We start from the raw sequence: 17557 nt of genomic DNA, 5'->3' as shown, positions 1-17557 counted from the left end.
AGGGGACGACAGAAGAGGCGATGTTTGGATGCCATCACCGATTCAATGGACATGAGTTTCAGCAAACTCTGGGAGATGGTGAAGGACAGAAGCCTGTGGTGCTACAGTCTATGGGGTCACAAAGAGTCAGACTTGACTTTTCAAGTGAACGACAACAACAACATACTTGAAACTACTCCCATATTCCCTGCTAAGCCCCTCCACCCACCACCATTGCAAATACATAGGGCAGAGGACAAAATTAAGATGTTGACAGTTATTTTTATAGCATGTATTAGAAGTTATGGGACACACCAAACAATCCAACAAGAAGTTAATTATAAGATATAAACACAGGCCAGATTTTCATTTCACCTTGGTGTCCTACTGAGTTACAAAGACAGGATTTGGCTCAGTGATGGAAAAAAAAAAATCACAGCCAAATGTTTCTGTTGAAGGATTGAAGGCAGAAATATTAAGTATCAAAACTATACTATTTATATTCATCATACAAAATACACTTGCTCCTATAGTTTTGTGTTTCTTTTGTTCTGTTGCTGTACTGTGCTAAGCTGCTTTAGTCGTGTCTGACTCTGTATGACCCCATGGACTGTAGCCCACCAGGTTCCTCTGTCCATGGGATTCCAATATTCAGGCAAGAATACTGGAATGGGTTGCCATTTCATTCTCCAAGGGACCAAGCTAACCCAGGGATTGAATCGGATTCTTAAGTCTCCTGCACTGGCCGGTGGGTTCTTTACCACTAGAACAACAACAAAATCTCCAAAAACGACTGCCTCAAAGTTTACCTTGATAAAAGGAAACAGCACAACGGGAAGATTGTAAATGCCTTGTGTGACTGTTTAAAATGGTTTCAGGTTAGCAGTACCTAACGGTGTCCCGCCTAACTTCCTGTGACGTGAACGTCGCTCGGTCGTGTCCGACTCTTTGTGACCACATGGACTATATATACAGTTCATGGAATTCTCCAGGCCAGAATACTGGAGAGGGTAGCCTTTCCCTTCTCCAGGGGATCTTCCCAACCCAGGGATCGATGTAGAGTGTCCCACATTGCAGGCAGATTCTTTACCAACTGAGCTAACTTCCTACGTAAATGCTTTTGAAGATCCAGAGGAGGAGACAACGCCAATACCATTGAAAACCTCAAATAATGGACAGGTTAGCATTAGAATCTCCCAGGAGCGTTCAATAATCATAAGCTATTTTATGAAGAGCAACCAGTGGCGTATCCCCACCCATATCCCACTTCATGGAATACAGCATCCTGGCCTGTGTGTACAAGACAGCTGAAACATACTCTGTCCTCAGCCCCACTACCTGCACCGATTTAGAGATCTTGGATCAACCAGAAAACCCAGAGCAAAAGGTCACAGGGTGGGTGGAAGTTGGGAGTTAAGGTGTTGTGTCAGCTACACAAAGGCAGGGACTTCTGTCTCTTCTGTACATTATCTGGTGGCTGACACAGAGCAGAAGCTCAATAAATATCCGCTGAATGAATGTGAAGGAATGAAAGGATGAGGGACAGAGGTCAGCATTTGCAATGGCACCTTGCATTTTGGGAGTATAACTGTCCCATATGTAAAGTGGCAGCCAAGGATGGAGGCAGGGAGATGCTCGGAGCAGAGTCTGCAGCATTGGTTCAGAGGGCCTGAAGACTGAGCAGTGAGGATGACGGAAAATCCTACACACACAGGGCATAGCTTCAAGATGAGTATTTGGTTGAGCCTAGAGTTTTGGTTAAATTTGTTGCAGATCGATTTGCTTGTTATGACTCCCAGAAAGTAAAGTGACAAACAGCCAGATGGGTGTTGAGGGGAGCCAGGGCAATCCACACACCTGTCTGTTGGCAAATACTGAGTCTGTTGGGAAAGCTTTCTCCATATTCAAAAACTGGCAGAGGCGAGAAAAATCGCACAGAGCTTATCAAGATGTTCTACAGAGTGAAGAAAAAGGAACATCTTCTGGAAGACCTAGAATAAATGAACTTCTGAAATCAGGACAAAATTTTAGAAAATGATTAGGCATCCTCAAAACATGCAGTAATCCTGAACTATAGGAAATAGGTTGGAAAGTCACCAGTGAAAGAATAGATTACATTGCTGTTGTTTAAATTAATCTGACCTTACTAGAAAGTAATTTGGCAAAATATACTTTGAATTCTAGAAAATATTCCACCACTGACTCCTCAATTTCATTTTTATTCTAAAAAAAATCAGAGATATAAAAAATTTTATGTATATATGTATGTATGAAATAATTACAGCATCATTTATAATTATTTAAAATAATTCTAGGTTCATATGTTCTAATAAGAATGGAAATAAATAATTTTGGCATATTCATATAATTTTGTTATTCAGTCCTTGAAAACATAATTTCAAAGGATAGCGAATAAAATTGGAAAGCTATCATGCTATATTTTTAAGTAAAAAAATAACAGATCTGAGTTTTGTAAAAAAAATTTGATTACCAAAAAACCTATAGATCTATAAATGTATACATCTACCAGACATCTTGGAATGTGAAGTCAACTGGGCCTTAGAGAGCATCACTATGAACAAAGCTAGTGGAGGTGATGGAATTCCAATTGAGTGATTTCAAATCCTGAAGGATGATGCTGTGAAAGTGCTGCACTCAATATGCCAGCAAATTTGGAAAACTCAGCAGTGGCCACAGGACTGGAAAAGGTCAGTCTTCATTCCAATCCCAAAGAAAGGCAATGCCAAAGAATGCTCAAACTACCGCAAATTGCACTCATCTCACACGCTAGTAAAGTCATGCTCAAAATTCTCCAAGCTAGGCTTCAGCAATATGTGAATCGTGAACTTCCAGATGTTCAAGCAGGTTTAGAAAAGGCAGAGGAGCCAGAGATCAAATTGCCAACATCCGATGGATCATGGAGAAAGCAAGAGAGTTTCAGAAAAACATCTATTTCTGCTTCATTGACTATGCCAAAGCCTTTGACTGTGTCGATCACAATAAACTGTGGAAAATTCTGAAACAGATGGGAATACCAGACCACCTGACCCGCCTCTTGAGAAACCTGTATGCAGTCAGAAAGCAACAGTTAGAACTGGCCATGGAACAACAGACTGGTTCCAAATAGGAAAAGGAGTACGTCAAGGTTGTATATTGTCACCCTGCTTATTTAACTAATGTGCAGAGTACATCATGAGGAACGCTGGGCTGGAGGAAGCAAAAGCTGGAATCAAGATTGCTGGGAGAAATATCAATAACCTCAGATATGCAGATGACACCACCCTTATGGCAGAAAGTGAAGAGGAACTCAAAGGCCTCTTGATGAAAGTGAAAGAGAAGAGTGAAAAGGTTGGCTTGAAGCTCAACATTCAGAAAACGAAGATCATGGCATCTGGTCCCATCACTTCATGGCAAATAGATGGGGAAACAGTGGAAACAGTGTCAGACACTATTTTTTTGGGCTCCAAAATCACTGCGGATGCTGATTGCAGCCATGAAATTAAAAGACGCTTACTCCTTGGAAGGAAAGTTATGACCAGCTTAGATAGCATATTAAAAAGCAGAGACATTACTTTGCCAACCAAGGTCCGTCTAGTCAAGTCTATGGTTTTTCCCGTGGTCATGTATGGATGTGAGAGTTGGACTGTGAAGAAAGCTGATCGCCGAAGAATTGATGCTTTTGAACTGTGGTGCTGGAGAAGACTCTTGAGAGTCCCTTGGACTGCAAGGAGATCCAACCAGTCCATTCTAAAGGAGATCAATCCAGGGTGTTCATTGGAAGGACTGATGCTAAAGCTGAAACTCCGATACTTTGGCCACCTCATACAATGAGTTGACTCACTAGAAAAGAGTCTGATGCTGGGAGGGATTGGGGGTAGGAGGAGACGGGGACGACAGAGAATGAGATGGCTGGATGGCATCACCGACTCGATGGACATGAGTTTGAGTGAACTCCGGGAGTTGGTGATGGACAGGGAGGCCTGGCGTGCTGTGATTCATGGGGTTGCAAAGAGTCGGACACGACTAAGCGACTGAACTGAACTGATAGATTAATAGAGAAATGTACTATTGTTAGTAATTATCTTGGCATAAAAGGACTTCAGGTGAATTTTACTTTTTAAAATAATTTTTTAGTTTTTAAAATTTTATACAATAAGCATGTATTAGTTTATACTCATAAAAATTAAACACCTGCTTAAATGTCTGGTAATGGTTTATGAAAAACAGAATTAAGATTGCTGTTTCAAATATTTATATTTTCTCCCTTTCTTTGAGGATTCCTTTGACATGATAAGAGAGCTGTATAATAATGAGCAGATTCATGGTGACAGTAAAACAATAAAAAGAAAAGAGTGGGATTATTCTGCTGGCTAGACCAGAATAAATCACAACCCACATGGACAAAGGCTGCAGGCAGGCAGCTGCACTCTCCTGGCAGAGCCCTGCCAGGGCCAGCAGGTGAGGAAGTCCAGGTTGTGGTAGCTCCAGAACTGAACCAGAATTTTAGCTGGAACTCTCCAAACAAAGATGATCGTTTACTTGGTGGGGACTCATATGTGGGTGCTGTGCCCAAGGAGAATGAGAGACAAAGAGGCCCAAGGAGACATGTGGTGACCTTTGATGTTCACATTGAATCCTGCATAAAATAAATAAGCAGCCAATACCCTGGAGAAGGCAACGGCACCCCACTCCAGTACTCTTGCCTGGAAAATCCCATGGACAGAGGAGCCTGGTAGGCTGTAGTCCATGGGGTCACTAAGAGTCAGACACGACTGAGCGACTGCACTTTCACTTTTCACTTTCATGCATTGGAGAAGGAAATGGCAACCCACTCCAGCATTCTTGCCTGGAGGATCTCAGGGACAGGAGCCTGGTGGGCTGCCGTCTATGGGGTCGCACAGAGTCGGACACGACTGAAGCGACTTAGCAGCAGCAGCAGCAGCAGCCCTGGAGAAGTCAGTTGTTACATTCTTTCAACCCTCATCTCCAAACATGGGGACTGCTTCATTACTGGTTAGTTATACTCTGCACTGCAAATCTAGCACTGGGACCTGGGGAACATGCTTCCCATTAAAAAAAAAAAGGAAAAGAAGTGCTAACACTCTTCCAAACATTCCATGTACTGAGTACAATGAGCTCTGCATTAAAGTATATTTTGCCTCTAATGAGCAATTTCCTGTCTTAACCAATTTCTTCGAAGTGATTCTGTGTGATAGAACTCAACACTTATTTTTAAAAACTCCAGTTAAAATCCCATATTTGGGCTCTGCAATTGATCTTTAGGGTAAATGCAAAATGGGAGTTCTATTGCAACTCTTTGGATTTTATGAAGTAATTTTTCTTAAACCATTTCATTAAGGTTTAAAATGCATACTAGCAGGTAAAAGATGATAATAGATTAAAAAATTAGACTTTATTTTCTGAAGAGAAGTTAAGGACTTCAGGGAATGAAATGATGTTGATCAAAACACTGAAATCTACTAGCTCACTGCTTGTTTATAACCAAAATGAAATGGATGAAGGAAGGAGTTCCCACTGTCTAGTACTAATGAAAATGAGTTTTCTGTATTGCTTTCACTCTTTATTTTAGGATGTCACATTATGGTAACTAGAGAATAGAAGAGGGGAATGAACATATAAGAAGGATACAACCAATTTAAGCTTCATTTCTGGGATGAGAAAGATATATCAGACAATTTGAAGAGTCCCTATCATAAAGTGGTATACTACACACAACACATAAATACTGATTCATGAAAGACTACATAAAATTAGAATTAAGACCTTGATTACAAAAAATTCTACTGGGGAATTTAATGTATCTCTTTCAGAATCCTATATCTAGTGAAAATATAGATAAGGATGTAGGGAATTTGAGTAACATAATCAAGAAATTCAATACATATGTATAAAACTTTTTCCCTAAAAATAGCAAACATACTTTTTTTGGTGTGTGTCCATGGAATATACACCCAAATTAGTCACATACTTGATTATAAAAAATCTTATATTTTAAAAGTAGAATTGTTACTGATAAAACATTATTATAATTCAATGAATTAGAAATAAATATTATTAATAATAAAGGTAATCAAAATTGTGATCATTTAGTAAACTAAGAAACTCATAAAAAATTAGCTAGCAAAGGAAATCAAAACAGTCATCTCAAATGAATCACTGAATCAAACAGAGATCATTGATGGATGCAAAAACAGTGACTAAAAGAGTGTTGGAAACAGGAGATTCACACAGTTCTCAAGTTTTGCTCCATAGGTTAAAAACTAATTACAGAGTTAAAACTATACTTTTACAATGGATGTTACTGCTATAACCATATAGCATATAACCATCACTATATGGTTATATGCTATAACCATATAGAACATCACCAGTAGTTGGACAATTTGACTTTATGTGCCTATTGATATGAAATGTGCATTATTAATTTTTTGGGAAATACACATTATTAAGTACATAGCATTACCAATGAATATTCTTTTTGGCTTAAACAACAGACATTTATTTTCTCACAGTTCTGGAAGTGTATGATCAGGTTGCCAGAATGGTTAGGTTCTGGTGAGGGCTTGCATCCTGGTTTGCAGATAGCCACCTTTGCCCTGTGTCCTCACTGTGTTCCTTGGAGCACACGTGCAGAGAGACAGTGATCCATCTCTCTTTTTATAAGTCCACCACTCTTATCAGCTAGAACCCTACTCTCATGATCTCACTGAACCTTCTTTATTTTCTAAAAACCCTGTCTCCAAGTACAGTCATACTGGATGTTAGAGCTTCAATATATGAATTTTGAGAGGACACAGTTTACTACCCAGGATAGTATATCTCAGTTTGGGACTAACCACGTCCACATGGGGTTACCAGATACCATGTTAAATAATACAGTCCAACAGCTGTACTTGAAGCATACCCCTAATGAGTGAAAGACTTGTTCATTTGCCAGTGGAAATTCTTGCCAAAAAGGTTCAACCTGAATTTCAAGCCTTGACCTAATTTCTTAGTTTACAGGAAATATAGCAGAGAAAAGAACATATTAATTGATGCTAGGAGGAAACAAACAAGTCCAAAATGTGGAATAGTGTGCAAAACAACTGACCTGGTTTTTTTTTGTTTTTTTTTTTTTGTAAAAATCAGTGTCATGGGGGAAAAAACAAGCAGAGAAACTGATTTAAAGAGACCAAAAGAAAACTGACCAAATACAATACATAACCTCTATCAGATCATGTAATTAAAAAACATTTACACATGATATATTTTTTGCAGTAACTGGGGAAATTTGAGTGTATAGTGATCAAATTATTGTTTTTAATATTTTTAGACACAGCAATGGTATTTTAGTTATCTAATAGAATGTCTTTGTTTTTCAAAGACTCATTCTTCAGTACTTAGATTAGAAGTGTATGATGTCTATTTCTACATTTAAATGATTCAGTGAAAAATAAAAAAACAAATAAAAACACATTTAATATATGTGATATATATGTATTTATAAAAGCAAGAAGGCAAAATGGGCATATTATTAACTGGATAAAACTAGGTAAAGGGCATATGGATATCCATTTTACTACTGCATTTAACCACATGAAATTGCCAATCCTTGACCACTTTTGAGCTAAAAAAAGAAATCACAATTTTACATCTGAATACAGCAATTACCATAGGAGACACTGGAAAGGTGATTAAAAGGTGATTAAAAGGACTCCAGGAGCCAGATGGTTTTACAGCTGACTCCTACCTTCTCTTTAAAAACCTGATCATTGCTGTGCTATGCTTTCCTTTCATACCATGAAAAAACAGAAATCTTTAGCTCATGCTATGAATATAGCACATTTTTAACACTATTTAAACTTTAAATAAAGAGAGCCCTCTCTCCTTCCAAAAAAGAGAAAATTATAGACTAACCTCGGCTATTATTATAGATAGCAGAACTGTAGGAAAAAAATAACTATACTGAGATTGTAAAGATAATTCAATATCAAGATAGCAATCAATATACTTCATACATCAATAAACCAGATGAAAAAAATGATGTGATTATCTCAATATATGCTGAAAACACTATTAAACTTTATCTGACATTTCTAATAAAAGCTGTGAATAAAATAGTTACTAATGAGTCCTCAGTTCTGCTCAAAGGATTTTAACACATATTTTTTAATTTAATATTCACACGTTTAATCTTCAGAGACAGATTCTGTTATCCCCACTTTACTCTCTAGGCTAAATGTCTAGGATAGGGAATGCTGACTCCTATAATCACTGTATGTTTAACTTTATGAGAAACTGCTAAAGTGATCTACAGATTGGCAACACTGTTTTGTATTCCCATCAGCAATGCATTCTCTCAGAGACTGAGCGTATAGTTTGCATTTTTATGCTCTTAACAGTGTCTTTTGCAAAGCAAAAGAGATTCATTTTGATGAAGTCCTATTTATCATTTTTTTTCTTTTGTATGTGATGCTTTTGGTATAACATTTAAGACTCTTTTGCCTAATTTAAGGCCATGAAGATTTGTCTCTTATGTTTTCTTCTAGAAGTTTTATAGCTTACATTTTGATTTAAGATCCATACATGCCCTGCATGTGAGCCATACCGTGTACATATGGGACCTGAGTGATGCTCTCTCTTGCAGTTCATTTCTCAAACACTTTGGTGTGCTGTTTAGGGTCAGATATATGCTTATGCAGCTTGGAGGTGAGCCCAAAAGTTTATACACAATTTTAACTTTCTTGTGCTCCCTCCATACCACAATTTCTTCCACATTTTCTGGCTTCCTAAAGCCCAGGGTTTTTGTTTCCCTATGTTGCTACGTGTTTTCCCATGACTTTTCTGCAATGTTGGGCCTGTTTCCAAGGTCAAGCAGTGATAAGATTAAGAGAGAAAATAATGCCATGGGAATTCTTCCTGAGGCCTCAGGATCTTAGTTCCCCTGACTGGAGATTTGGGGTCCATCCAGCTGGCGCTGCTGCCACCATTACTGCTGCTGCCTCAGCTTTGCCTGGTATTGAAATGACAATGAAGTAACCAATAACAACAAACCCAGGGAATTTTCCCCTCCTCTAATCCATGACGGTCCTCTGCCCTGTTCCTTATGCCCAAACAGATCATTTCTGTTGCAGTTCTCTCTTCCTTGTGCAATTCTGGCCTTTAAACTGCCTTGAGTTCAGGTTGAGAAGCAGAGAGGAAAAAAAAAGGGAAATTCACCACTGGTTTAACAGTACTCTGAATTTGTTTCCTTCCCCAATCCATCATTTACTCTTAAGAGTCCTTAGATAGCAGCTACAGGCATTCTGTCTAGAGATTTTAGTTGCATTCAGAGGAAGATACAGAGGGAATTAAGCATGCTTACTCCTCTTGACCAAAACTGGAATCCCAAAACTGGAATCCCCTCCATAGCCTTTTGGATCACAAGTGCCATCTGTTGTATTTAAAATATTCTTTTCAGACTTCACGTATTACCTAAAGTAAAGATACATCACTTTGCCAATAATGATCCATATAGTCAAAGCTATGGGTTTTCCAGTAGTCATGTATGGATGTGAGAGTTGGACCATAAAGAAGGTTGAGCACTGAAGAATTGATACTTTCAGACTGTGGTGCTGGAGAAGACTCTTGAGAATCCCTTTGACTGCAAAGAGATCAAACCAGTAAATCCTAAAGGAAATTAATGCTGATATTCATTAGAAGGGCTGGTGCTGAAGCTGAAGTGCCAATACTTTGCCACCTGATGCAAAGAGCTGACTCATTGGAAAAGACCCTGATGCCAGGAAAGATTGAAGGCAGGAGGGGAAGGGGATGACAGGGATGTTTGGATGGCATCACTCAATAGACATGAGTTTGAGCAAGATCTGGGAGATGGTGAAGGACAGGGAAGCCTAGCGTGTTGCAGTCCATGGGGTTGCAAAGAGATGGACACAACTCAGTGACTGGACAACAGTAACAACGATACATTTATTACTTAAAGTAAGGCACCTGTATTTGATCACATTTTATGATAGCAGGCTAATAAATGCCCTTCAATAGAGTAGAATGTCCATTGTTTGGTAAAATTCACAAATGGGTGAAGCTTATTGATATTGATGTTCTTAAGAGCACATTGAAGAAGATAAGAGCATGCCTAGTGGAGGATAGCTGGCAGATGTGAGGATAAAGTCTATTATCTCTGGAACTGGGAAGATTCAGTACACAGAAAGAAACCATATTAAAAAACCCAGATGGCACTGAAGGTAAATCTAGTAGCTGCTATCCACACTTGTTAAAAACCCAGCATATATTTAGGTTAACAGCAGGTTACTAGAGTCACCCAATAATTTTAATAAAATATGTCAAACTAAATTAATTTAAGCAATAAATATTTGGAGTTCTGAAACAATATTTAGAGAAGCCTACAGAAAATAGAACATAATTTTAAATGGGAATTAGAGATGGGGAATATTGAGTATAAGTTTACATTCAGAGGAGTAAATTCATTTTCCATGTTTCAAGACAGAGGGTATTTCTCAGACTTGTCAATTAATACAAACTGATACAAAATGTACAAATTGGTACAAAATCAATGCAAAATAATAAATTAATACATATCAATGACATGGTGCAAATTAAATCTCTGAAGAGATCTGAGGCAAAGATTATTTTGTTCAGAAGCAAACAGAGGAATGCCCCAGAAAGAATATTTCTGAGTTGTTGGATAAATATTACACTCTTTGTGAGCATTTTTCTTTAAGAGGTTCATCATTTTGAATGCAGAAATAGGAGCTGCCTGTAAAATTGATGAATCTAGTCACTACATAAAATGAAATAAACTCCTTAGAGACTATTTCTATTTCCCATGTAAGCCATGCTTTCATAAATACAATTAATTAATAACTCTTTATGTGTATGTATGCATGTGTGTGTGTATAATATATATACATGTATATATATGTGTATACGTATATATACACATATACATATATATATATGTATATGTGTGTGTATATATATATATATATGCCATAGGCAGAAAAAGGATGTTTAGATAAGAAAGGCTCATAGGTGGTGATTTGGGTAGTGTTGCAGCAACATTTGGTCTTCCCTGGTGGCTCAGTGGTGAATAATCCACCTGCCAATGCAGGAGACTCAGGTTTGATCCCTGGACTGGGAAGAAGCCCTGGAGAAAGAAATGGCAACCCACTCCAATATTCTTGCTTGGGAAATCCCATGGACAGAGGAGCCTGGTGGGCTATCATCCATGGTGTCACAAGAGAGTTGGACACGACCTAGCGACTAAACAACTACAGCACAACATTTATTGAGCACTTACTGTGTGCCTTAAATGTATACATGCAATACTTAATCCATATACAAATCTAAAGAGGTAGGTAGTTATTATTGTTCCAAGCTTACACATAAGAAAACTGAAGCATAGAGAGGTTAAAATATTGCTCAAGGTCCCACAGCTAGTAGGAGAGGGAGGCAAGATTGGACCTCACATTGTCTGCCTCAGAGTGTGTAAGCTTAATTACTATGTTAATTCACCAGTGAAATAAGTTGTTTAACATGCATAAGACTCTGGATGCCAAAAAGAAAACCTAGCAGAACCCAGCTGGATATGAAGGGAACTTGATTATATGTATTCTTATATTACATTAGATTGGCATTTCCTCACCTCAGCAATAAGGGAAATCAGTATGTAAGCAGGTATATTTAATTTCATTATTGTTTAAGATTAAAAAATATTACTAAAGACACTTCTCTCTTTACCTCTGTATGCATTCCCATGGTGACTGTTAATAAAAACTTTGTAGTCAGTGGGGACATATGATGAAGAAATCATTCTAGGATGACATAAAATAGGAGAGGACATTAAACCCAAAATAAAATTTAAAGACTTAACTAAAACAATGCTAGTGGAGACATGGCATTACCTAAGCTTTTCATTCTGCAATGGATACAGAGCAGGATGAGCAATTTTTTTGTCTGATCTGTGGAAGAGGCTGATGGAGGGCTGACGGGATCCCAAATGGGAAATGAGCCTGAGGGTAACAAATTCCTCTAATTTCAAATTTCTATAACTGAGGTAGACAAACTTCCCTGCTTGGCTATCCGAGACCAGGGCTGGCCTTGTTTACCTTTAACTTTTCTAGGTCAAGGAGAAAATTTGTACCGAAGAATTTCTGTGCTGTGTGAGCAAGTCAACCCAATCACTCATGATGGATGAAGATTTCCTGTGTTTGTTTTTAACTGGCCTGTCTTAGTTATAAAAGTACATCTCTTTTCCCCCAGAGGATTTGTTAATCAAGGTAGATTGCTGGCATCAGGAATAAGCTCATTTATTTGCAGTGGCAGAAGAAGGAACTAGTTGGGAGTGCAGGCCCTGGGCTCGGGCTGCCTGGCCTTGGAGTCTGACTCTGCAGCCGGACAGTGGGGTGACCCTGTGCCACTTCATCAGGCCTCACCCACTCTGGGAGGAAGCTACTACCATCATCCCCATTTTATAGATTAGAGGCAGAGTCACAGGGAGGTTTTGTACTTTATCTTGCACTTTATCTTCTAGTATCTGGCACAGAATAAATTGTCAATAAAAGCTAGCTATTATTCTTTGTGATACTGGAAGCAAAAATCTGGAAGTTGTAAAAGTCATCTTGCTGGGGGTACTTTCTCATACTGTCTGGAATACAAGTTCTGAATTGCTCTGGTAAGCTAGGCATTCTGCACTGTGGCTGAGATGTGTTGAAGAGATGGGTCTGGCAATCCTATCTGGGAGAAGCTAGGAGAGGTTTTCACTGTGGTATGGTCCCATCACCTCATGGCAAATAGATGGGGAAACAGTGGAAAGAGTGACAGACTTTATTTTCTTGGGCTCCAAAATCACTGCAGATGGTGATTGCAGCCATGAAATTAAAGGATGCTTCCTTTTTGGAAGAAAAGCTATGACAAATCTAGACAGTATATTAAAAGGCAGAGACATTACTTTGCCAACAAAGGTCTGTATAGTCAAAGCTATGGTTTTTCCAGTAGTCATGTATGGATGTGAGAGTTGGACCATGAAGAAGGATGATCACCAAAGAACTGATGCTTTTTAGCTGTGGTGCTGGAAAAGACTCTTGAGAGTCTCTTGGACTGCAAGGAGATCCAACCAATCAATCCTAAAGGAAATCAACCCTGAATATTCATTAGAAGGACTGATGCTGAAGCTGAAGCTTCAATACTTTGGCCACCTGATGCCAAGTGCTAACTGATTGGAAAAGACCCCGATGCTGAGAAAGACTGAGGGCAAGAGGAGAAGGGGACGACTGAGGATGAGATGGTTGGATGGCATCATCTACTCAATGGACGTGAGATTGAGCAAGCTCCAGGAGATGGTGAAGGACAGGGAAGCCTGGCATGCTGCAGTCCATGGTGTCGCTCATGATTGAGCAACTGAACAACAAATGGGCTCTACTCCCATTCCATTAACTCCGTGTGACACCCTATCGCTTAACTAAAAATAGGGTTACCACCCCAAATTACTTACCACTGCCAGAAAGTTTTACTCTGTTGGTCTCTGAGCTGTCTTTGTAAACATGTGTGATTATTTGGTGGATAATACTGTTACTGTTACAGGGCAAAACCTGACACCTTTGATCTCTTGTTTCCTGGCTAACAGCAGAGCTAGTCCTTGGCTACTGAGAGTTGAGTTTTCCTCACCACCAGGATTAATGTATTTAACAGAAGGGAGGAGACCTGACTCTAATCAAGAGACCATTCTGCTTGCTTTTACATGAAAACCTCCAAAATAATACTGAAGGAATCTTTTTCTCTAGAATTTTAAGAAGCAAAGGTCTCTGTGTTAAATACTGTGTTAAAAATATTTTGTTTATTAATAAAACTGTGTCCATGGAATTCTCCAGGCAAGAATACTGAAGTGGGTAGCCATTTCCTTCTTCAGGGGACCTTCCTGTCCCAGAAATCAAACCTGGGTCTCCTGTATTGTAGACAGATTCTTTACCATCTGAGCCACTGGGGAAGTCCCAGGATAAGACTGAGCCAATGGAGAATTTGTTTCATATGTAAAGATCATTCTTTACATAGAGTTTCTCTAAGCTTAAGTCATTGCCATTTCAAGTTATTTCTATCAAAGTGCAATTCATATTAATGTTATCAATTTTTACCTTACATAAAACTGCATCTTACTGTGATAGTTTGCAGTTGAATGACAAATTTATCGGGACAAAAAAAAAAATCCTCAAGTACATACCTAATAATTAAAAAGAAAAAAAAAGTTGAATGTAAAAAGTATATAAGAGGGAAGGCAAAGTGTATAAATAAATCATAGCCAAGTGAGGATGAGTTCATTCTATATCATGTTTGCATACCTGCCCTTTGGGTTCCGCTTTATGTGTAATTTTATTAAAGCCCCAGTTTACTAACATTCTGGCATTTCATGGAAAACATCTGACATGAAAGATGGTTAATGAGATGCTTCTCTGTAAACAAGCAAAGTCTCCCTAAATACAGTGTAAATGATGGACAACTATCATTTAAAAGCTTGAGGATGTCTTTGATAGCATTATAAACCACAATGGAAGTAGAGCATACTTTTACACAGCCAAACCAAATGTGTGTTGTGCTTGTGCCTGAACACACTAACTTATGGTCCTACTCTTTTATGTTCATTCTAGTATGTTCTATTTCCTTCTTGATCAATGCACAATGAATTTTTCTAATCAAGGTAACCCCATTTCCACGTGGGGTTATAAGTCTAAACCAGTGGTTCTCAAAATGTAGTCCCAGAACCAGCCATATCAGCATTGCATTGCTAAAATACAAATTCTTAGGCCCTGAACCAGACCTACTGGATCAGAAACTCTGAGGCAGGGGCCAGAAATCTGGAGTTTAGTGAGCCCTCAAGCTGGTTCTGATGTTCATTTGAGTTTGAAAGCATATGGTTTCAACTTTTACTCTTCTTCCCTTCTGGTTGGTGGATAAGTCTGGCATTGAATTGGTGGGTCATTTGGAGCTAGTTCTCACTGGGGCATCTCCATGGCCTGGCAAGTCCATACTGTGCCTCTCAGCAGGCGATAACACACTGGGCTAAGATGACCTTCAGGATTCTTACTGTGGATCCTACAGCTGATGTTACTATCTTTCTCTATTAGGCACTGTACTATAACCTGATAAACCTTCTAACTCGCTTAAGGCCTCATTTTATATTACCCTCTCCCTGCTGATCCAGTTGGCAAGAGACTGCATAAGTTATGACATCTATCTGAAGCCAATGGATGCCTTTCGAAAAAGTGGTAAAGAACCTGCCTATCAATGCAGGAGATATAAGAGATGTGGGTTCAATCCCTGGGTCTATAAGATCCCCTGGAGGAGGGCATGGCAACCCACCCCCCCACCCCCCCCCAGTGTTCTTGCCTGGAGAATCCCACAGACAGAGGAGCCTGGTGGGCTACTGTCCATAGCATCGCAAAGAGTGGGACATGGCAGAAAGAACTTAGCACGCATGCATGTATAGGAGAGTTCGGAAAATATTTTAGGGTAAAACATGTTATTGCTTTGGGGACACATCCTTCAGGGTAAAGAAACACAATAGTAGAAAATAAGTTATATTTGAATTACTTTAAAGAAAATGTTGCCAGCACCACTTTATGTTCTGAATATTCTAATTTACCTGATAGAGCATTCAATATATTTCTCTTGTGGGGATTGGTATCCTCTAACTTCTGCTTTCCAAGTCCTAATTTTTCCATGCACGGATCCACCTACTGAATTTATTTTCCAGAAACCTGAACACACTATTATCTTACTATCAGTTTACAGAGGAGCCGACACTATAGTGTTTAATGCGATATTTGTGCTTATCCAGAGGAGTCTACAAGTAGCTACCACTGTGAAAGAAATTGCAGGTCACATTTACATGGTTAGAAAATAGTTCAACAAGCATTTCAAAACACTCTCCATTTCAACCTTTGGTCAAAGCGCTTTTAAGTGTTTAGCAATATTCACAGTACTTTAAAAGGCCCTTTTCCCCTTGAATTTGGCTTGACACATAGCCACTTGGCCCAGTTTAGACATAAGCTTTTTTATCCTAAGCTCGTTAGTCCTGCTCTTGCTTCTATTTGCCAAGTGGGTAGAAATCTGTCAGTAAAGGCTTAACAACAACAACAAAAAAAACATATGTGTGTGGTTATTATATCCATCTAATTTTTCATGTACCAATTATTTATTCAATTCTTCTATGTGCCAGGCATTACATTGGTGCTGGAATAACAGAGTCCTTGTCTGAAAAAAATCTTGGAAATCCCTTCCCAGTCAGGTGGATCTTTTCCTGTCAGATGTGATGGGTATGGATTTGCCTCACAGAGACGAGGTGGGGACCGGGGAGGGGCTGCAGGATCATCAAGATGTATGACTTTGGGAAATAAAATGTGATCTACGTAAATCACTGTTACATGCGAAAATGAGGACCCAGGTCAAAGAAACACTTAAATAAAGACAAGAACATTTTACAACAGATTTGCCCCTTTACGCAGTTGCCACAAGCTATTCATTTTTCATCATATTGTCTCCTACCTGCGTCTTTCGGGTTCATAGCAATCATCTTCCAAACACTGCTTATTGAATGGCCCCTGACTGAAGCCTGGACCCCATTTTCCTTTGAGAAGTTGTCTAATCTGTGTTTATAGCAGCCCTCTGGCTAAACAAATGGCTGAATAATCAAATACACTTAAGCATTTCCTGTGTCCTCAATTCTATCCTAAGTGCTATAGGAATTAAAAACAAAACTTCATTTTTTCCTTCATATCACAGCCTTTTCTGTATAAATTTCATTTTATCATAAGTATCTTGAAGATAAGACTGGTGTCTTACTCATTTTTGTCAGCGCCATAGCATATCACATTATACTCAATAAATCTGATTGAATAGAAGAACTCATAGATAAAGACAGTCACTTCCAGGGACTGTAGACTGTGAAAAGACATCATCCTGAGATTTCTAGAACTCTTGGTAAAGTCAGTTCTGTTGGAGATCAGTCATATTGTTTCATCTTGTCATTGAAGGTCGGCTTGACCCCAGGGAAAGTAAATGCACACACAGGCCATTGTACTCTTGGCCAGTCAGCAACATCTGAAACAGAACAGCACAATCATACCTCATAGCGATTTCCTTTGTTAAGCAGTGTCACCCACCTGATCTGAAGCCAAGTCAGCATGGGAGTTGTTCCTCCTCCGAATATCCAGACTGTGAAGAAAACGAGGAGCAGCGTGGTGGTAAACATCATTTGCTTCGGCTGAGATTCTGTGTTCCGAATAGCTAAGGCAAAGGCTATCGCTCCTCGCAAACCTTACAGGGAAACACCAAAGGAAGGAAAGGAAACATCTATACAAGTGTCATCCTCATTTCATTGAATTTATATTTACCATTTACTGACAAACACAACTTCTTTTTAAAATTAAACTTTTAATTTTGAGATAACTTTAGACTCACCTGTAGTTGTAGGAAATAATAGGGACTTACTGTGTGCCTGTTCCCCATTTCCTCCCCAAAGACAACGTCTTGCAAAACTCAAGTAACAACATCACAACCAGGATTTTGA

The 17557-nt window shown here is 38.9% G+C and overlaps 1 protein-coding gene across 1 annotated transcript in view; it reads right to left on the bottom strand.

Annotated features, from left to right (window-relative positions):
* The window catches only part of SLC9A9 (solute carrier family 9 member A9), a 678791-nt gene that overhangs the window by 200346 nt on the left and 460888 nt on the right, over positions 1–17557 (bottom strand). The window contains exon 12 of the mRNA XM_055412241.2: positions 17151–17304. Within this exon, the coding sequence (XP_055268216.1) occupies positions 17151–17304 (154 nt within the window). The remainder of the gene's footprint in view (positions 1–17150; positions 17305–17557) is intronic.

The sequence above is a fragment of the Moschus berezovskii genome, chromosome 1 (assembly GCF_049115385.1).
Source record: "Moschus berezovskii isolate FMDL1 chromosome 1, NW_MosBer_1.0, whole genome shotgun sequence".
Lineage (NCBI taxonomy): Eukaryota > Metazoa > Chordata > Mammalia > Artiodactyla > Moschidae > Moschus > Moschus berezovskii.
Note: the sequence above shows the minus strand (reverse complement) of the source record. Positions and strands in the feature narration are given on the sequence as shown.